This window comes from Hibiscus syriacus, unplaced genomic scaffold, assembly GCF_006381635.1.
Source record: "Hibiscus syriacus cultivar Baekdansim isolate YM2019G1 unplaced genomic scaffold, ASM638163v2 tig00110123_pilon, whole genome shotgun sequence".
Taxonomy (NCBI): domain Eukaryota; kingdom Viridiplantae; phylum Streptophyta; class Magnoliopsida; order Malvales; family Malvaceae; genus Hibiscus; species Hibiscus syriacus.
Window position 1 is genome coordinate 1697894 of NW_024062599.1, and position 18246 is coordinate 1716139.

The 18246-nt window shown below is 38.4% G+C and overlaps 1 protein-coding gene across 1 annotated transcript; it reads left to right on the top strand.

Annotated features, from left to right (window-relative positions):
* The first annotated feature begins 10298 nt into the window (after positions 1-10298).
* On the top strand, positions 10299-17499 carry LOC120215553 (60S ribosome subunit biogenesis protein NIP7 homolog). The gene is made up of 2 exons (XM_039213208.1): positions 10299-10563; positions 16845-17499. Exons 1-2 carry the CDS (start codon positions 10299-10301, stop codon positions 17285-17287), a joined length of 708 nt encoding a protein of 235 aa, XP_039069139.1. The 3' UTR covers positions 17288-17499.
* Positions 17500-18246: the final 747 nt, after the last annotated feature.

Here is an 18246-nt window from a genome sequence, read left to right on the forward strand (position 1 = left end):
GGGTTAGCCTCGAGGAGAACGCTGCTTTGCAAAAGAAGATTCATGATTTAGAGGCTGCCTTACGAAGCTGCCAGACACAAATCGCTGGTCTCGAGCGCACCGTCCAAGGCACCAGACTGCAATGGCAAAACTCAAACGATCACTTTAGAGACTGGAGGACAAACGTGAATCACGTGATCCGAGAGACCATGAATCAGTTAAGCGGCGTTGCGAGGCAGTTGGGAGAGATGGACCTCCAAGCAAAAGTCATCCAGCTATGCCAATCCAGCATCAGGCGTAGGAAAGAGGGTCGATTGGCTTGTCAGTCAGATAGTAGAGCTGAACATGAGAGCTAGGCCATTTCTGTAGTGGACTTTTCTTGTAAAGATGATGCTTTTGTCCTAAATGAAAGTTGTTCTAAGACTGATCGCGTCTTATGAATCAATGTCTTTCTGCATGCATTTGCATTTTATTTGCAATTTAAGTTTTGTATTGCATTTTTATCGCACTTCACATAATTTGCATTCATCCTCAAAGCATTAAAATTAACAATAAGGGATACATTACAGAATACTGGGAAATTTCAAGCATCACTATAACACAAGGAAGGCCATGGATGATAAGATTGCTCAAATAGAAACTCAATTGCAGTTGCAAGATGATCTGAGAAAAATGCAAGAAGATATGCTTAAGGCTCAAGAGGATATGTTGTCCAAGTTGGCAAATATGCTGGGAGGGAGAAATCCAGAGCACGGAAAGGCCCATGAGCAAACAAGTGAAGAACCACTCTACCCCCCAGGGTTTACCCCGGTACAGTCTCCGAATATCCAAGGAACATCTGTCCATACCAAAGTACACATAAATCCTGACGGCATGGCAGCGAATCCGCAACCTGGATCTTGTTCGCATCCCGAAGAAAGCCCATATCACCAGGTCCCGGACCTTGATGAAGAAGCAAAGAAGAGCGAAAACAAGTTGTTACAGGAGCAATATAAGCAGCTAGCAATGAAGTACAAGCTATGAAAGAAGATACCAGCTTGTATGGTCTCGACGCTAAGGAACTGAGTTTAGTTCCTGATCTGGTCCTACCTCCCAAGTTCAAAACTCCTGATTTCGAGAAATACGACGGTACCCAATGCCCTTCTGCCCATATCACAATGTTCTGCAGGAAAATGACTGGTTACGTAGGGGACGACCAGCTGTTGATCCACTGTTTCCAGGAAAGCTTAGTAGGCTCAGCATTGCGATGGTATAATCAACTAAGGAGAGTTTGATGTCAGGACATGGAAAGACCTGGCCAAATCTTTTCTCGACCAGTATAAACATGTGAGGGACTCAGGCCTAACAGAATGGTGCTGCAAGCAATGGAGAAGAAGCATAGTGAAAGTTTCAGACAATATGCTCAGAGGTGGAGAGATAGCAGTACAAGTCCACCCACATTGGTAGAGGAAGAAACGAACCTACTTTTTGTTAATACTTTGAAGGCTCCATTTTTCTCACATTTTGTTGGTAATCCTTCTCGAAGTTTTGCTGATATAGTTACGGCGGGAGAAATGATTGAAATGGCGATCAAAAGTGGGAAGCTCGAGGGAGGAGATTCCAGCAAGAAACAACCGATGAGGAAGAAGGAAAACGAAGTCAACAAAATAAGGCAGTATGATTCCCATAATATCACAGTGTCCCGACCACAGGGAACGGTAGCATCACCCCAATTGACAATAGGCAAGGGGCAAGAGATCCAAGGAGAGAGGCCTCAATTTGATCCGATTCCCATGACTTATAAGGAGTTATTCCGCGAATTATATGATCGATGTAGTCTCACCTTATCATGTGGACCCTATACAACCCCCGTATCCCAAGTGGTATGATGCTAGTGCTAAGTGCGAATACATGCAGGGGTTTCCGGACACTCTATTGAAAATTGTCCCGCTTTCAAAAGGTCGTCCAAGCTCTGAGAAGAAGAAACGTCATCAACTTTGGTGACAGTGAACAGCCAAACATAGCCCAGAATCCATTGCCAAACCATGCAGGAGCCGGGGTTAATGCAGTCGCTGAAGAGAAAGGAAAAACGACTGTAAAGAATGTTAGGGAGGTGATGTCACCCATGTCTTGGGTGTGGCGCCAAATGGTCAAGGTGGGACTATTAAAGACTAATCTGCCACGTGAACATTTCAATAACGAAGAGATGTGCCACTACCATAACTGCACAAAACACAGTATACAACAGTGTTCTGATTTCTTGGGGCTGGTACAAGAGATGATGGATAGTAAGGAAATCGAGTTCTTCAAAGAAGGGCTGAGAAAGAAGAAGCGGAAGTTTACGCCTCTGAGGATCATCCAAAGATGTCTATAGTGCTAGTTGTCCCCTCGTCATTACTCCCAAGAATCGAGTGGCTGAGAAGGTAGCTCCAAAGGTGATTATTACACCTCCCTCTCCGTTCCTGTACAAAGACAATAAACAGGTACCCTGGAGATATACTTGTCAAATAGGAGAGGCGACAAAGCAACAGGAAGAGGTAGATAAAGTGGGACACATGACCAGGAGTGGTAGATGTTATCACAAAGAACCTGAGAAAAAGATTGCTGTCGAGAAAGGAAAAAGTATCGATGTGATAAGAGAAGATGAACCCATCGTCAATGAGCCAGTAACGGAGAACGAAGCGATGGAATTTTTAAAATTCCTGAAACATAGTGAATACAGTATTGTCGAGCAATTGCACAAGCTGCCTGCCCGTATTTCTGTCCTATCACTTCTTCTAAGTTCAGAGGCTCATCGCACGCCCTGTTAAAAGTTTAAACATTTGTCCCGAAGGAGATACCCACAGAAAAGCTGACCGACTAGTTGCCAACATCCAGGCCGATAATTTTTTATCTTTTTCTGAGGATGATCCCTTCTGGGATGATTGGCAATCATAAGGCCCTACACATCACAGTTAGGTGCAAAGGGCATGTTCTATCCAGAGTACTGATAGATAACGGTTCGGCGTTAAATGTGATGCCCTTGGTGACCCTGAAAAAATTGCCAGTGGACAGCACCCTGATGAGAAGCTGTCAAAGTGTGGTTCGAGCTTTTGATGGAACGAAGAGAAAGTTCTAGGCAAGATTGATATCCCTTTGACTATTGGCCCGGCGATATCCGAAGTGGAGTTTCTTGTGATGGACATCATGCCTACATACAACTGTTTATTGGGAAGGCCCTGGATTCATCAGGCCGGTGCGGTTCCGTCAACGTTGCACCAAAGGATAAAATTTGCAATGGATGGGAGCTTATATGCATTCATGCTGAGGAAGACATTATTGCTTCGGTTTCTACTACTGCTCCATACGTTGAAGTGGAAGAGCAAGCTGTTGAATGTTCTTTCAGATCGTTGGAATACGTCAATGCCATGTTTGCGGCAGAAGGAAAGAAGATCCCGAAGCCTAGATTGTCAAACTGCACCAAAATGGGCTTAAGCTGACTCTTGGAAGAGGAGCAAAAACTGGCAAAGGGTTTGGACGTCGTTGCAAGACTGGTGGGCCCAATCTACCCTGTAACTAAAAGAGACAGGTTCGGTTTAGGGTATCAGCCAACTTTAAAAGAAAAAATGAGATCAAAAGATTCAGGAATTGAGAAAGGCAAGATTGACTGGTGAGGACCCAAGCTGGGAGCCCATGACATTCCCGCCATTGAGCAGCATTTTCGTATCAGGAGGATATATGTTTCAAGGGACTTTAGAAAGCAGTAAAGGGTAGTTGAGATTGCCTTGGAGGACTTGAGCATTAATGTCATAACCGATGAGGAGTTCAAAGAAATGAGAGCTATGGGCATTTACCCTGCGCCACTGGGCTTTGTGTTGAACAACTGGACTGCGGAGGAATTGCCTGTAGTTTACAAATCTTTTGCAGAGTAATACACTAGAACTCTTCCCTATTGTTCATACCCTGGGACAGTAGGTGATTTGATGTAAGGTTAAGTTGTGTGTTTTTACTTGCTTTCAATAAAAGATGTGTTTGCTAATTCCCGAATGGCAAACACTTCCTCATGCATTTTTGTTTGAATATACACATATATTATTTCTTCTATTTGTTTATATGGGAAAAGATTCTCCCATATGTATATATATAGGTATATATCTTCTTTTTCGTTATCCTTTCAGGAACTCAGATATCAATAATACGAATGCTAATGACTCTGACCCGGCGATTGATTTCGAGCCCATATGTCAAGGGGAAATCGAAGGTTGTGATGAGATGAGGGATGTGAACCACCTCAATTACTAAAGATGGTGGAACAGGAAGATGAGCAGATCCTGCCTCACGAAGAGCTTACAGAGATCTTGAACCTGGGTACAGATGAGGATAGAAAGGAAATAAAGATTGGTACCACCCTGTCTACTGAAGGGAGGCAAAGCTTGATAGAATTACTTCAGGAGTTCAAGGATGTATTTGCTTGGTCATACGAGGACATGCCAGGGCTGGATACAGAATTGGTTGTCCATAAATTACCAATAAAGCCTGATTGCAAGCCCGTACAACAAAACTGAGAAGAATGAGACCCGAGATGCTGCTCAAGATTAAAGAAGAAGTGAAGAACAATTTGACGCTGGGTTTCACAGTGGCCAAATATCCTGAGTGGGTAGCAAATATTGTCCCAGTACCAAAGAAGATGGGAAAGTACGAATGTGTGTCGACTATAGAGATCTGAATAGAGCTAGTCCAAAGGATAATTTTCCTTTGCCACATATAGATACGTTAGTGGACAATACTGCTGAAATTCCTTATTCTCATTTAGGATGGTTTTCTCGGCTATAATCAAATTAAAATGTACCCTGAAGATAGAAAACACGTTTATCACTATGTGGGGGACGTTTTGCTATAAAGTCATGCCGTTTGGATTAAAGAATGCAGGGCAACCTATCAGAGGGCCATGGTGACGTTGTTTCATGACATGATGCATAAAGAAATTGAAGTCTATGTCGATGATATTGTCAAAGCCAAGACGGAGGAGGAACATTCGAGAATTTGAGGACTCTTTCAAAGATTAAAGAAGTGCCAACTAAAACTTAACCCAAATAAGTGTACTTTTGGGTGACATCGGAAAACTGTTGGGATTCGTAGTGAGCCGAAAGGGAATCGAAATAGATCCCGATAAAGTAAAAGCCATTCAAGATTTGCCAGCCCCAAGAACACAGAAAGAGGTTCGAGGATTTTTGGGGAGATTAAATTACATCGCTCGTTTATCTCGCAGCTGACCGAAAGATGATCCCATATTCCGCCTTCTTCGTAAGAATGATTCAGGAGAATGGAGTGAAGATTGCAGAGAGGCTTTTGAGGCAGTAAAGATATCTTTCGAATACTCCGATCCTAGCGCCACCCATCCCAGGAAAGCCTTTAATTCTTTACTTGTCCGTTTATGACAATTCATGGGATGTGTGTTGGGGCAACATGATCAACTGAGAAGAGGGAGAGGCTATCTACTATCTCAGTAAGAAGTTCACTGAGTGTGAGGCCAGATACTCACCAATTGAAAAATTGTGTTGTGCTTTAGTGTGGGCTACCAAAAGACTTAGACAGTATATGTTGTATCATACTACTGGCTCATATCTAAGCTGGACCCTTTAAGTATCTGATGGGGGTACCTGCATTGTCTGAAGGTTAGCCCGTTGGCAAATCCTGTTGTCCGAATTTGATATCCAGTATGTAAGCCAGAAGCAGTTAAAGGGAGCGCCATAGCAGAATTCATTGCGAGTAGGGCTTCAGAAGAATATGAACAGTTGAATTTCGATTTCCCGGATGAGGATTTAATGGCTATCTCGGAGGAAGAAACAATTGCTCAGCCCGTTGGCAAATCTGTTGTCCGAATTTGATATCCAGTATGTAAGCCAGAAGCAGTTAAAGGGAGCGCCATAGCAGAATTCATGCGAGTAGGGCTTCAGAAGAATATGAACAGTTGAATTTCGATTTCCCGGATGAGGATTTAATGGCTATCTCGGAGGAAGAAACAATTGCTCTTGCCGGTAAATACTGGAAGATGAACTTTGATGGTGCTTCAAACGCCTTGGGGCATGGGATTGGGGCAATCTTGGTCTCACCAAGGAAGAGCATTATCCTTTTACCAGTCGGCTCAATTTTGATTGTACAAACAATATGGCTGAATATGAGGCTTGTGTTATGGGTCTTAGAGCAGCTATGAACTCAAAGCAAAAATGTTGAAGGTATATGGGGATTCAGCTTTGGTAATTTACCAACTCAGAGGTGAATGGGAAACCAAAGATCCCAAACTTGTGGAATATCGTAAATTAGTTCTGGGACTTATTGAAGAATTTGAAGGAAGTGACTTTCAATTACCTCCCCAGAGAAGAAATCAAATGGCGGATGCCTTGGCTACTTTGGCAGCGGCCTTTAAGATGAACGAGCATTCAAATATGATGCCTATTGAGATGAAGGCTTATGATATCCAGCCCACTGCTTTGACATTGAAGAAGAAGATGATGAAGGACCTTGGTACTATGACATCCTCCAGTATATAAGATATCAAAGTACCCCGAACAGGCAACTGAGAATGACAAAGGACCATTAGAAGAATGGCAGCAGGGTATGTGCTTAATGGTGAGATCTTATATAAGAAAAGCATGGATCAGGTCTTATTAAGGTGTGGACATAAAGAAGCGAAAATGATTCTGAAGAAGTACATGAAGGAATATGTGGCACCCATGCTAATGGGCAGTAATGGCCAGACAAATTATGAGATTTGGGTATTATTGGTCAACTATGGAGACTGATTGCATCAATTATGCCCGAAAATGTCACAAGTGTCAGATTTATGGGGATAGAATGCACACCCCTCCTCATCCGTTGCATGTGATGACAGCTCCGTGGCCGTTTTCTATGTGGGGCATGGATGTTATTGGGCAAATTTTTCCAAAAGCGTCAAATGGTCATCGCTTCATTCTGGTAGCAATAGATTACTTCACCAAGTGGGTAGAAGCAGCTTCCTATGCAAGTGTTACCAGTCGACGATATGTAGGTTCTTGAAGAAAGAAATCATCTGCCGATAGGCTTACCAGAGAGAATTATCTCTGACAATGCGTGAACTTAAACAACAAGATGATGAAATCTGTATGTGAGCAATTCAAATAAAGCATCATAATTCCACGGTTTATCGCCCAAAGATGAATGGGGCAGTGGAGGCGGCTAATAAGAATATTAAGAGGCTTATAGAGAAGATGACTGAAACTTATAAAGATTGGCATGAGAAGTTGCCATTTGCTGTTTGCCTATCGGACTTCTGTACGAACGTCTACTGGGGCAACTCCGTTTCTAGTTTATGGGATGGAAGCTGTCCTCCCTATGAAGTGGAAATTCCCTCGCTCCGGGTTTTATCAGAGGTGAAGCTAAATGAGGCAGAATGGGTACAGGCCAGATATGACCAATTGAATCTGATTGAAGAAAAGAGATTGAAGGCTATTTGTCACGGTCGATATACCAGAAGCGGATGATACGAGCACATGATAAGAAGGTTCGCCCTCGAGAAATCCACGAAGGAGATTTGGCTCAGGAGGATATTGCCCATTCAAAAAGATTTCCGAGGGAAATGGATGCCCAAGTGGGAAGGACCCTATGTGTCAAGAAAGTTTTTCTGGGGGAGCTCTGGTCTTAACTGAGATGGATGGGTCTGATTACCTCATCCAGTGAATTCTGACGCAGTTAAGAAGTATTTTGCTTGAAGAAAAAAAAAAGAAGAAAAAATGAGTGAAAATGAAAAAAATAAAAAAAAAAAAAAAAAATGAAAAAATGAAAAAAGAAGGGTTCAAGATGAAAACTCGAAAAGGGCGTCTTGAAACCAAAGGAGGTCTCGAGTCGAAAACCCGCAAAGGGCGACTTGAGTTTAAATTCAGAGTTCGTGCATGGTGGATAATCTGAATTGTTTTTGGAGTAGGAAGATCTCCTGACATGGGTAACGACAATGGCCATTGGGGTTGAGACCAAGATCAATGAGTCTCGGTGGGACAACCAGAGGAGGATTGAATGCACGTGAGATTCAATTGGTTTATGGCATCATGGAGATTTGGGTCCAGAAGGGTTCGCACTCTTAGGTGTCATCACATTTTGGAGTCCTTTTGACAGAAGCTACACTCGAGTCATTGACGGCCAGTTCAAAAGCATTTGTGTTATTGGTATTTGAAGACACCTATCCTTTTGTTCTTTCCGATTAAAAGTTGGTCATGTAGTTGCCTAAAAATTCTTCACATTTATATAAATAAAGAGATATTTTCCCTTCTTAATTTCCTTTTACAAGCATCTAACTTTGAAAAAGTTAAAACGTATAGCTTAACCTGTGGTACATGAGATCATTTGTATTATGCAAAAGGTTTTGGAAATGCAGGTATTCTGAAGCTAGTAATGGTTTTACCATAAGCTTGTAGGGTTGCGAAAAGCTAAAACTTGGAATCCATAGAATCTTAGCCATAATGGATGACCCAAGGATGTTGTCATTTATCAAGAAGTTGGTCATGTGTACCAGCAGGTTTCAAGAAAGAAAGAAGTCAAAGTCCGGTCGAGCCAAAAGATATGGTATTGAAGTGTTAGCTGGGGTGAACTGGTCAAATGCTCTGTACCCGAAACGAAATCGAGTTCTATTGAAATCAAAAGATATGAGTTTCCTTCGACTTAAATATTTACAGGTTTCCCAACGATCGTTGAAGATTGTTCGAGTCTTTACTCTCTGAAGAAATAGGGGGAGGCGATCGTTGAAGATTGTTCGAGTCTTATACTCCCTGAAGAAATAGGGGGCAGACGCGATCGTTGAAGATTGTTCGAGTCTTATACTCTCTGAAGAAATAGGGGCAGACGCGATCATTGAAGATTGTCGAGTCTTATACTCTCTGAGGGAATAGGGAGCAGACAAGATTTGTTGAGATTGTTTGGGTCTTATACTCTCTGAAGAAATAGGGAGCAGACACGATTGTTGAAGATATTCGAGTTCTATTCTCCCTGAAGAAAGAGGGGAGCGAACCGGTTAGCAGAAGATTCTTGAGTTCTATACTCCTGAAACAATAGGGAGCGAACCCGGTAGCAGAAGATTATTCGAGTTCTATGTTCCCTGAAACGATTGGGAGCGAACCCGATGTTGAAAAATTTTTCAAGTCTCACTTATCCTGAAGTTGTAGCGAAGCGGATTAATCTTTTGAATTTTTCACGACTGGACAAATTTGACCATCTATTGATCTTTGCTCTATTCTCGTTCCACGACAATGAACAAAGAGGGGCAGCTGTAGACGCTCAATTTGTCCGGGGTGTTATTCGTGTTTAATCGGGTTTTATTATTGTTTTTTATTGCAATTTCGGTTATATTATAAGTTTGGTATTATGTAGTTATTATATATATATATAATATATATATATATATTATATAATATATATATATATATATATATATATATATATATATATATATATATAATATATATATATCTACGGATAAGTAATTAATAGTTAAATATTAAATAATTAAATATATAAAATATGCACTAAATAAACGTTTTATTACAGGCCCAAATTGAAACAAATACAACAGGCTCGAGCCCAAAGTAGCCCCCATTTGAGGATACCCTAAACCGTTAGGGTTTCCAGCTTATCCAGCCGCCGCTTGTCCTGGACCGTTTGGATCTGCTTCTCATCCAACGGTCCAGATCAAAAACCATTAGGTTTCTTGTCACCAGCCTCTAGCGCCGCAGCAGGAAGGCCGTTGGATCTGCTCCACGATCCAACGGTTCCCAGCCCTCTGTGATTCCCAGCCGACGCAGACTCACGTGAAGCCACCCACCCGCATTCCAGACCGCGCACGACCACCGAGCAATGGCTCAGCTACCCACAGCTGCGCCCGTGACCTGCTCTCGCCCGTGACCTGCAAACGCACCAAACAAGAGCAGCAGAAGGCACAGAAAAAAGAAAATATTTACTAGAAATAACCAGAAAGAAACGGCTGGAGGGGGAGGGAGACCCAAAAGTTATCAATCATGATCCAAGCAAAAGATCGATCAACTCATTAGCTATCATCGAAAAGAAAAAAAACACAAAACAGAAAACATAATCGCAAAACGGTGATCATCGAGAGAGGTTCAAACGAAAAGCCATCAGCCGCTAGAAACCCAAAAGTCAGAAAATCCTTACCTTTCCTGCCCAGATACGTTCTTCATCTTTGCTAGGAACCAATACCTCATCGAATCGAAGGTAAACCCCTTCGTCTTCCATTGCTTTCCAGTCGTGCATGCCTGTTTGGGCCTTCGGTTTAGGGACTTGAGGGGTTTTCAGGTCTAGGAAGCTTGAGTTCGAGTTCTATGAGGCTAGGTTTCTGGGGTAAAGGGAGAGTGAGGGAACCGAGGGGTCTAGGTTTCTCATCGGAACCAGTGGTGCAAGGTTGGCCACGGCGTTGGTCTTTGACTGGAGTGAAACAGAGTGGGATTCGAGGGTTTGGGTTTGAGTCACGGTTTAGGGTCGTGTTTATTTTAGGAAAAGTTCGGCTGGGGTTGTCGTTGGGGCTTACGAGCTCCTCATCGGAGCGTAGAACGGCGGAGCCCATGGAGGCTCTGGGTTTCGTCGAGGGTTAAGAATGAGAGGGGAGAGAAAACCAGAGAAAAGCGGCGAGTGTCTGGCAGGGATGAGAGGATAATGATTTAGGTAAAAAATTATCCTAAGTATCATCATATGTATTCAATGACCAGAACGGCGTCGTTAAATAGATCCAAAACGGCAGCGTCTTGATAGCTGAGGGGAATCCGTGTTTGGGATGTTTGGGGTAAACCGCGCGTAAGGTCCATTAGGTTTGATCTGTTTCATTTTGGCCCCTATACCGAACTTTGTTATCTTTTGATTTTGTATCTTAATTTTCAGCGTTTACATCTAAGTCCAGAACCATGTTAGGGCCATTTTAATGATGTTTAGGCATTGGATGTGTAATTTGAGAAACTTTCATTTGGTCATTTGCAGTATTTTGGTTGTATTATGTTTGCAGTACCTAAAATGAAATGTTATGAAAAACTTGTTATTTATTTTTTATTTAGTCCTTCTAATATTTTATCATGTTTGTTAGGCTAATTAGATTTATTTTAATATGTTGCATGTGTATATTATTTCGAGCATGTTTGTCCATACGCACTTAGGTGTATTTCTTTTTAAAGCATGTTAGCCTCGTTTACTTTAATCGCATGATCAATTAATCTTTGCATTAACATCACTTTTGTATGATTTGCATGATCCTCATATGCATAATTTGACATTATTGCATAATCGGAACTAAGGGTAATGCCCTTTTAATCTAAAATTATCAGAATGGCTTCCTTAACTTACAGGAAAGTTGTTTTGACGATTTTAAATAAAATGGTATCCCGTCAGTAACGCCTAATTAAATTTGGATATATCATTGTAAAATTTGGGAGCGAAAGAAAAGGAAATATTCGACTATTTAAACTCTTCGAGAAAAGGTCGTTAGAACTGAACTAAAGATCTGGTCTCGATATTTTTAAATAATCGAATATTCTTTATCTTTCTAATGACTTGGTAATTTTAATTAAATCTGTTTTGTTCCTTTTCAATGTTTCAAGTTTGCATTTTTGTTGTCTAAAGGGATCATTAATCAAATTAAACTCAAACTTGTGAAATTCGTTGCAAAGACAATAATTAATCGACTAGGTACCAATTTAGGGCGTTGTGGGGGTGCTAATCCTTCCCCACACGTAACCGACTCCCGAACTCAGATTTTGATAACGCAGACCTCTACTTGTCGTTTTAATTAAAATTAATTTTTATTTAAAATGACAAAATGTTTTTGGGTGCCCAATCACACCCTAATCAAAGATTGGTGGCGACTCCTCGAACCTTATTATTTTACCGTAACGGAATTTCCAATTTTTCGAAACGAGAGGTTTTCTAAAATTGCATCGTTTTTAATTAAAATTCAATTGAAAAGAGAATAATTAAAAATGACGCGGTTTTTCAAAATCGCTCCCCCCGCGGTTAAAAATCGTTTCGACAACACAAGATCCATATCTTTTACCCAAAAAAGAAAAATGTTATCTCACTCGTATAAGTATGCAAGTAGACAAGATGGGGCATCTCCGATGCATAACATTGCAAGAACAAGATTAGGATGTCCCGTGACGATATACAATTTTCACAAATAGAATAGTGAAATAAATAAATTTGTATTAGATCAGTTGTTAGAAATTGAGCTCTAAAGATGAAGTTTTCTGATTTTAACTAACACTCAGACTATAACAGATTCTTCCTGACAAACTTAGGAAATCTCAAAATCGACGAATTAATGTGATATTAATGAACGATAATTTTAACAATACTAGGGGCACTTCTTTGAAAGTAGTAGGCTGTTAATCTTCGGAGGTAATGTTTGAAGAAGCTATAGTGTTAATGTCTGAGCTTTGGGAAGTGAGTTTCATTAAGTTTGTCAAGTCAAAGACTTTCTGACACTTGAATCCTTTAATTAAATGTATTCTGCTAAAGTAATGGGCAATGTTAAGTTCCATAACTTTTTGAATACGAGTACATTCAGATCATGACACTAGTCTCTATGTGTCGAGATAAATTTCCTAGCAAATCTAAAGCGAGGTCCTCTAGTTTAACAAAGTATAATTTAAAGAAATGCAATAAGGCCTGAAATAAATGTGGATTTGAAATTAAATTTCGATGAAAGATGGACTAAGGGAGTCAGGAAACATTTGTTATAGTTTACTACACAAAAGCACTCAGGGGTTTTGTTTTTAGATCGAAATTTTAGCGCTATCCCTGCTTAAGGAATCTACGAAACATGAACAAATGGAAGATTTATGAGAATTGAAATAGAAATGCTCTCTAAAGGGACTTACAGTGGAATGTATCAATTACGCTATTTTGTTTACATCCTATTTGAAAATCATGAAATTCAAAACCAAATCGCATTGCCTTCCCATATCACCCATGGATCTTGATACTTGTCAAAGGGTTATAACCTTTGGAAAACAACTTATGTGATTCATTTATTTGATATTCAGTGAACTGATACTTTTCTTCAATTGTTCTGGCATCATTTTTATACCAACCTTTTTAAAAAAAAAGAGATATATCTCAGACAATACATAGTTTCTCAAAAATCGGTTGAAGGACTTGAGACGATGTGGGGCATCTCCAGGTTTTCAATCTCTTCTCTTTCTACCATCCGTGCCTCCTGACATGGTTCTTACCAAAACAGAGCTTGATGTTGTGAAATGTAGTGTTACAATCCATGGCCAGACGTTATACTAGATCGAAGGAACAAAAATAACCATTCTAACCAATCATTTCAAAGTGAGTATGAGCAATACAGATGGTTGCTTTATCCAGCATAATGTTTTCTTTACTATGAAGATGGTCGTCCAGTAAGGTGCAAAGAGATCTACAGTAATGAGTTGGCCAGAAAGAGTTTAGCCCGTGATGACGATAAATTCATTCACTATTGGGTCCCTCCTAAAGCATGAGTTTACTGTTGTACTTAAGGATGTCGTACCAAAGAGAAACAACAGGAATGCAAACCCTGATGATAATGATAACCCTGATAATAATGACAACCCAAATGAGTGTGAAATAAAGAAAACAAGACGCTTATAACCCAACGACGTTTAAGACAAGATTTGTTGCCAAAGCACTCTGCAAGAAGCACGGAGGGTGCTTTATATAATTTCAAGGTAGTATGCCTTCTTGTTTGTCAGTCTTTTTCCATGGCAATCAGAATAATTTCATAGACACTGGAAAATGTAGCCTTGGCTGTAGAAGTTTCCATTTGAGCTTCCAAGCCACGTAAGGAAGACTTTCGTTGAATATTGATTTGTCAACTACAATGATGATTCAACCAATTCCAGTAATTAATCATCAATCGAAATGCAAAAGAGTCTTACTCCCTCGAGTAAACAAAGGATAAAAGAACGCTTAATAATCTCTAGATTGAAATTGATCCATACATTCAAGAGGGCAATATCACTGGATTGAGTTAAAAAATGAGCAAGTGTTAGATATTTTCCATTAAGCCGTCAGTACTGGGGCATGATCGATTCGAAGGACAAGACCAATAGGAAAAGAATGAGATTCTGTCCGAGAAATAAAATAAGAACTAATTCATTGTGCATACATCTTAGACATACTTAAGAGCATTACATTTATCATTTTTCACATACATAATTTTTGCAGCTTTAGAGTCAAGTTTTAACCTCACGATGAATGACACTCGATTCAAAAATGCCTTAAAAAATCGATGATGGTTGCTTAACTTAATGGCGAGGAGCTAAATCTTAACCAACTTGACCTATAGAAAGATCAATAGATCTTAGAATCAACTTCAAATCAGGCTCGAGAGCCAATTCAGTCGAGTTCGAGAGCCAATTCAGAACGAGTTCGGCTTAATTCAACGGTGAATGGCTAATTAAAGTTTTCAAGTTAGATTTCAACTCCACGAAGAATATCCGGCTGACAGACTACCTCACTTGATTTTCTCACAAAGAGAAGTCACTCGAAGAACGTCTCACCTGACTTTCTCGTGAAGGGGAGTCATCTAAAGAATTATTACTAGCTTAGACCCACGAAGGGGAGTCATCCTTCATTTAGAGAAACCATTTACAGCATAGCTCAAGACAAGAAGGGTTATCTGTAAACAAAAACTCTCGAGTTCGATTCCATTCAGCTCGAGGGTGTATCAATCGCATGGTAGCAGAGATGAACTACTTTCCGATTGAAGTTTAAACCGAGGTCTTTAACTCAAGAAGAAGACCTATGTTGCTGCGATTAGCATTAATGAACTACCTCATAGCCTAATCTACAATATAACTCAAGGCGAGAATGAATATCTGTCAATGGAGACTTTCGAGTTCGATTCCATTCAGCTCGAAGGCATATCAATCGCATAGTAGCAACAAGGAACTACTTTCCAGTCAAGTTTTCATACCAAGGTCTTTAAACCGAGAAGAAGACCAAGGTTGACTACGATTTGGCAATAAGAAGCCACTTTATGATTCAAATTTTGAACTACGATTTCAATTTTAAAATGAAGGATATCATGTTCAAAGATAACTCCGGAGCCACCCATAGTATGACTCAACAATAAGGAGTCATCCTCTTCTTCGAATCTCAACTCCACAGCGGAGGTAGTTGATAAAATTCAACGGCAACCTTAAGTTGGATTTCAAGCTCAAAAGTCAACAACTCTCACAGAAGCAGACTTATTTCCAAGCTCATATGCATCGAAGAAAATTTGTGCCTTTTTATTTTTTCCCTATTTTCGTTGCATGATAATGGGAAAAGAGAGCCAGTTGTAGTCACTCATTTTTGGCTGGGGTTCTATTTAATATATATATATATATATATATATATATATATATTTTGAAAACATTTTCAAAATATATATATATATAGTTTTGAAAACATTTTTAGAATATATATAATATATAGTTTTGAAAACATTTTTGAAAATATATATAATATATAGTTTTGAAAGCATTTTTGAAAAATTATGTAATATATAGTTTTGAAAATATTTTTAAAAACATATATGATGTATAGTTTTGAAAACATTTTGAAAATATATATAATATATAATTTTGAAAACGTTTTGGAAAATATATATAATATATATTTTAGAAAACATTTTGAAAACATATATATAATATAAGATTTTGAAAATATTTTTTTTGAAAATATATAATATTAGTTTTTATAATTTTTATTTACGTGTTATTTATTTCTTTTTTATTATTTGTTTATTAATTTCGTTGTTTTTATTGTTATTCTTTTAGGTTCAATAAGTCTAAACATCCTAATTAGGAGCCCAATTAGGGTCCAGATCCAGACCTGCCTGACCCAGCAGGCCATTAAACCCGACCCAAAACTAAACCCAAAACACATTAGGGTTGTAAGTTCAGCAAAGGCGTCGCAACACGAGATTCCAAATAAAATGTATAAATAATTATCTTTTAATTTTAGTCATTTTAAATTAACTTATTTGTCATTATTTATTAAAAAATATTTTTAAAATTATAAATAATGTTAAACGATAATATTTAAAGAAAAAAATTATATTTTATACTCGTTTCTTTAACTTAAAAGTGAAAGTTAAAAATTTAAGTTTTATATTTAAAATTTATTTTTTATTGTCAAAATTATATTTTTATTATTTATTTGTTATCATATGAAGTGTTTATTTTATATTTATAAATTTTTAACTATTGGATAAAAAGTACGCTTGAAAAAAAATTCAACTCAAATGTAAAATTTAAAATCATTAAATTATAATTATAAAAAAAGAAATATTAAATTTAATTTAAAAAAATATAAAAATCTTAAACTTATTTTTTTAAATCTTGAATTAATTTAAGTTTCAAATATATATATATATATATATATATATAAATTTCCCATAAGAACATAGGAACAAATTTTCCTTCAATGGTGTTAATATCGCCTAATCGTATTCGTTTACTTAGGTCAAGTCCTTGACTAATTTGTTTTCTTTCTTTAGGGTCCGTTGGGTTGGGGAAAAATATTTTACCAAAAATATTTTCTCTGTTTTTTTTAAATAATCATCCAACTCGTTTGGTAGAGCACAATAATTTTAATCTTGAGGTTGTGAGATCATTTCACACGGAGGATATTTTATAATTTGAGAGTCTCTCTCACGAAAACTGCTCTCAACCTGACGTTGAAGCAACCTACTATCTTATTTCGCTTTATCTCATTACATATGGGAATAAGGATAGACTAATATATAATTTTCTCTGTTTTTCTCTGTTTGGTTCCGTAAAATCTAAAAGTCAATGAATTTGGTTTTATGCACCCCTTTCCACAGTAAAATAACTTGCCGTTTAAAAAAGGCAAGTCATTTTCCCTTCACACGGTGCTTCATTTTCTCTCCACACCGAAAATCCTCATTCTCACCGGACCCAAGCTGGCATCCATAGGAACCTGTATAGGCAGGTTCACACACGGAGGCAATTTCCATTTGACCGTCGAATGTTTGAACCTGTTGACTGCGAACGCGAAGCACAAAGTTTGGCTAAAACCCACCTCGGGGATGTCGTTTCTTTACGCGAATCATGTTTTGAAAGGTGGGTTAGGGAGGATAACGGAGAGCATTGCGCCTGGTGATGGGGTCGTTTTTTCCATGTCGGATTTGCCTTTGGGGTTTGGGATTGCTGCTAAGAGTACTCAAGATTGTAGGAAATTGGATCCTAATGCCATTGTTGTGCTTCACCAGGCTGATATTGGGGAGTATTTGAGGATGGAGATTCAAAGTGAGCAGCTAATTGAAGAGTGAATTGGGTATTTCTATCTGCTACTTATCAGTTTTTTTTTTTTTTTTTGAGGTTGGATTTTACCATAACTTTGGGGAGCTTGGTTCAACATGTACTCTGGGTTTTCTTATTATAAGTATTTGCTGCTTCTTATGTTACCATTAATTTGGCAAATAGCTTTTGTATTAGTCTATATTTATGAGTGATAGAAATGAAAGTTTTTTATTCATTGTCATTGCAATTTGTCTGTTGATTTATCTTAGGTGAAAATATGAAAGATTCGAATTTCGAATTTCACAACATTATTTAACATTCTGCTTGATATGATGATTTTCTTCTTGCCTGAAAAATATAAATACCATGGGAATACATTTTTCAAAGCTACCCTGAGTTCCAGTTTGAATCATTCGATGTCATCAGTAGTCTCATACAAGACTATGTTTTGATTTTTGTTTTTCAATTGTCTATATAAATCTTCAGTGATATAATTATATCTACAACCATATGCTGGATTCCTGTTAATGTAGTTTCAGATGAAATATTTCTGGAGTTTGTTTTGTTTTGCATGCTTTGATATTATATTGTTAAGATTACATTTCTTTGGTTCATATATCCCTATAGTCATATATGTGTAGCAGTTTTCCAATGGATTGGTTGCTGATAGATTTCTTCGATGAAAGACTAAGCAATTCGTGTGTTCTTGTTTTGTTTGTGGATTTTCTCGTATTATAATAATATTCGAGGTGTTTCAATATATATTTTGTCATGGTCCTATATTCATGTCATGTCCAATATTATCTTCTGTGAAATTATGAAAGATTTGACTTCGGATTTTCATAACTTTGTTTAAGTTTCAGCTTGGTGGTAGTATAGTTTTCTTCTTGCTTCAAACATATGAAACCCATTAGTCAAGATTGGAAACTTTGATTGTGGGAATAAATTAATCTGAGCTATTCTGAGTTTTTGTATGAATCTTTTGACG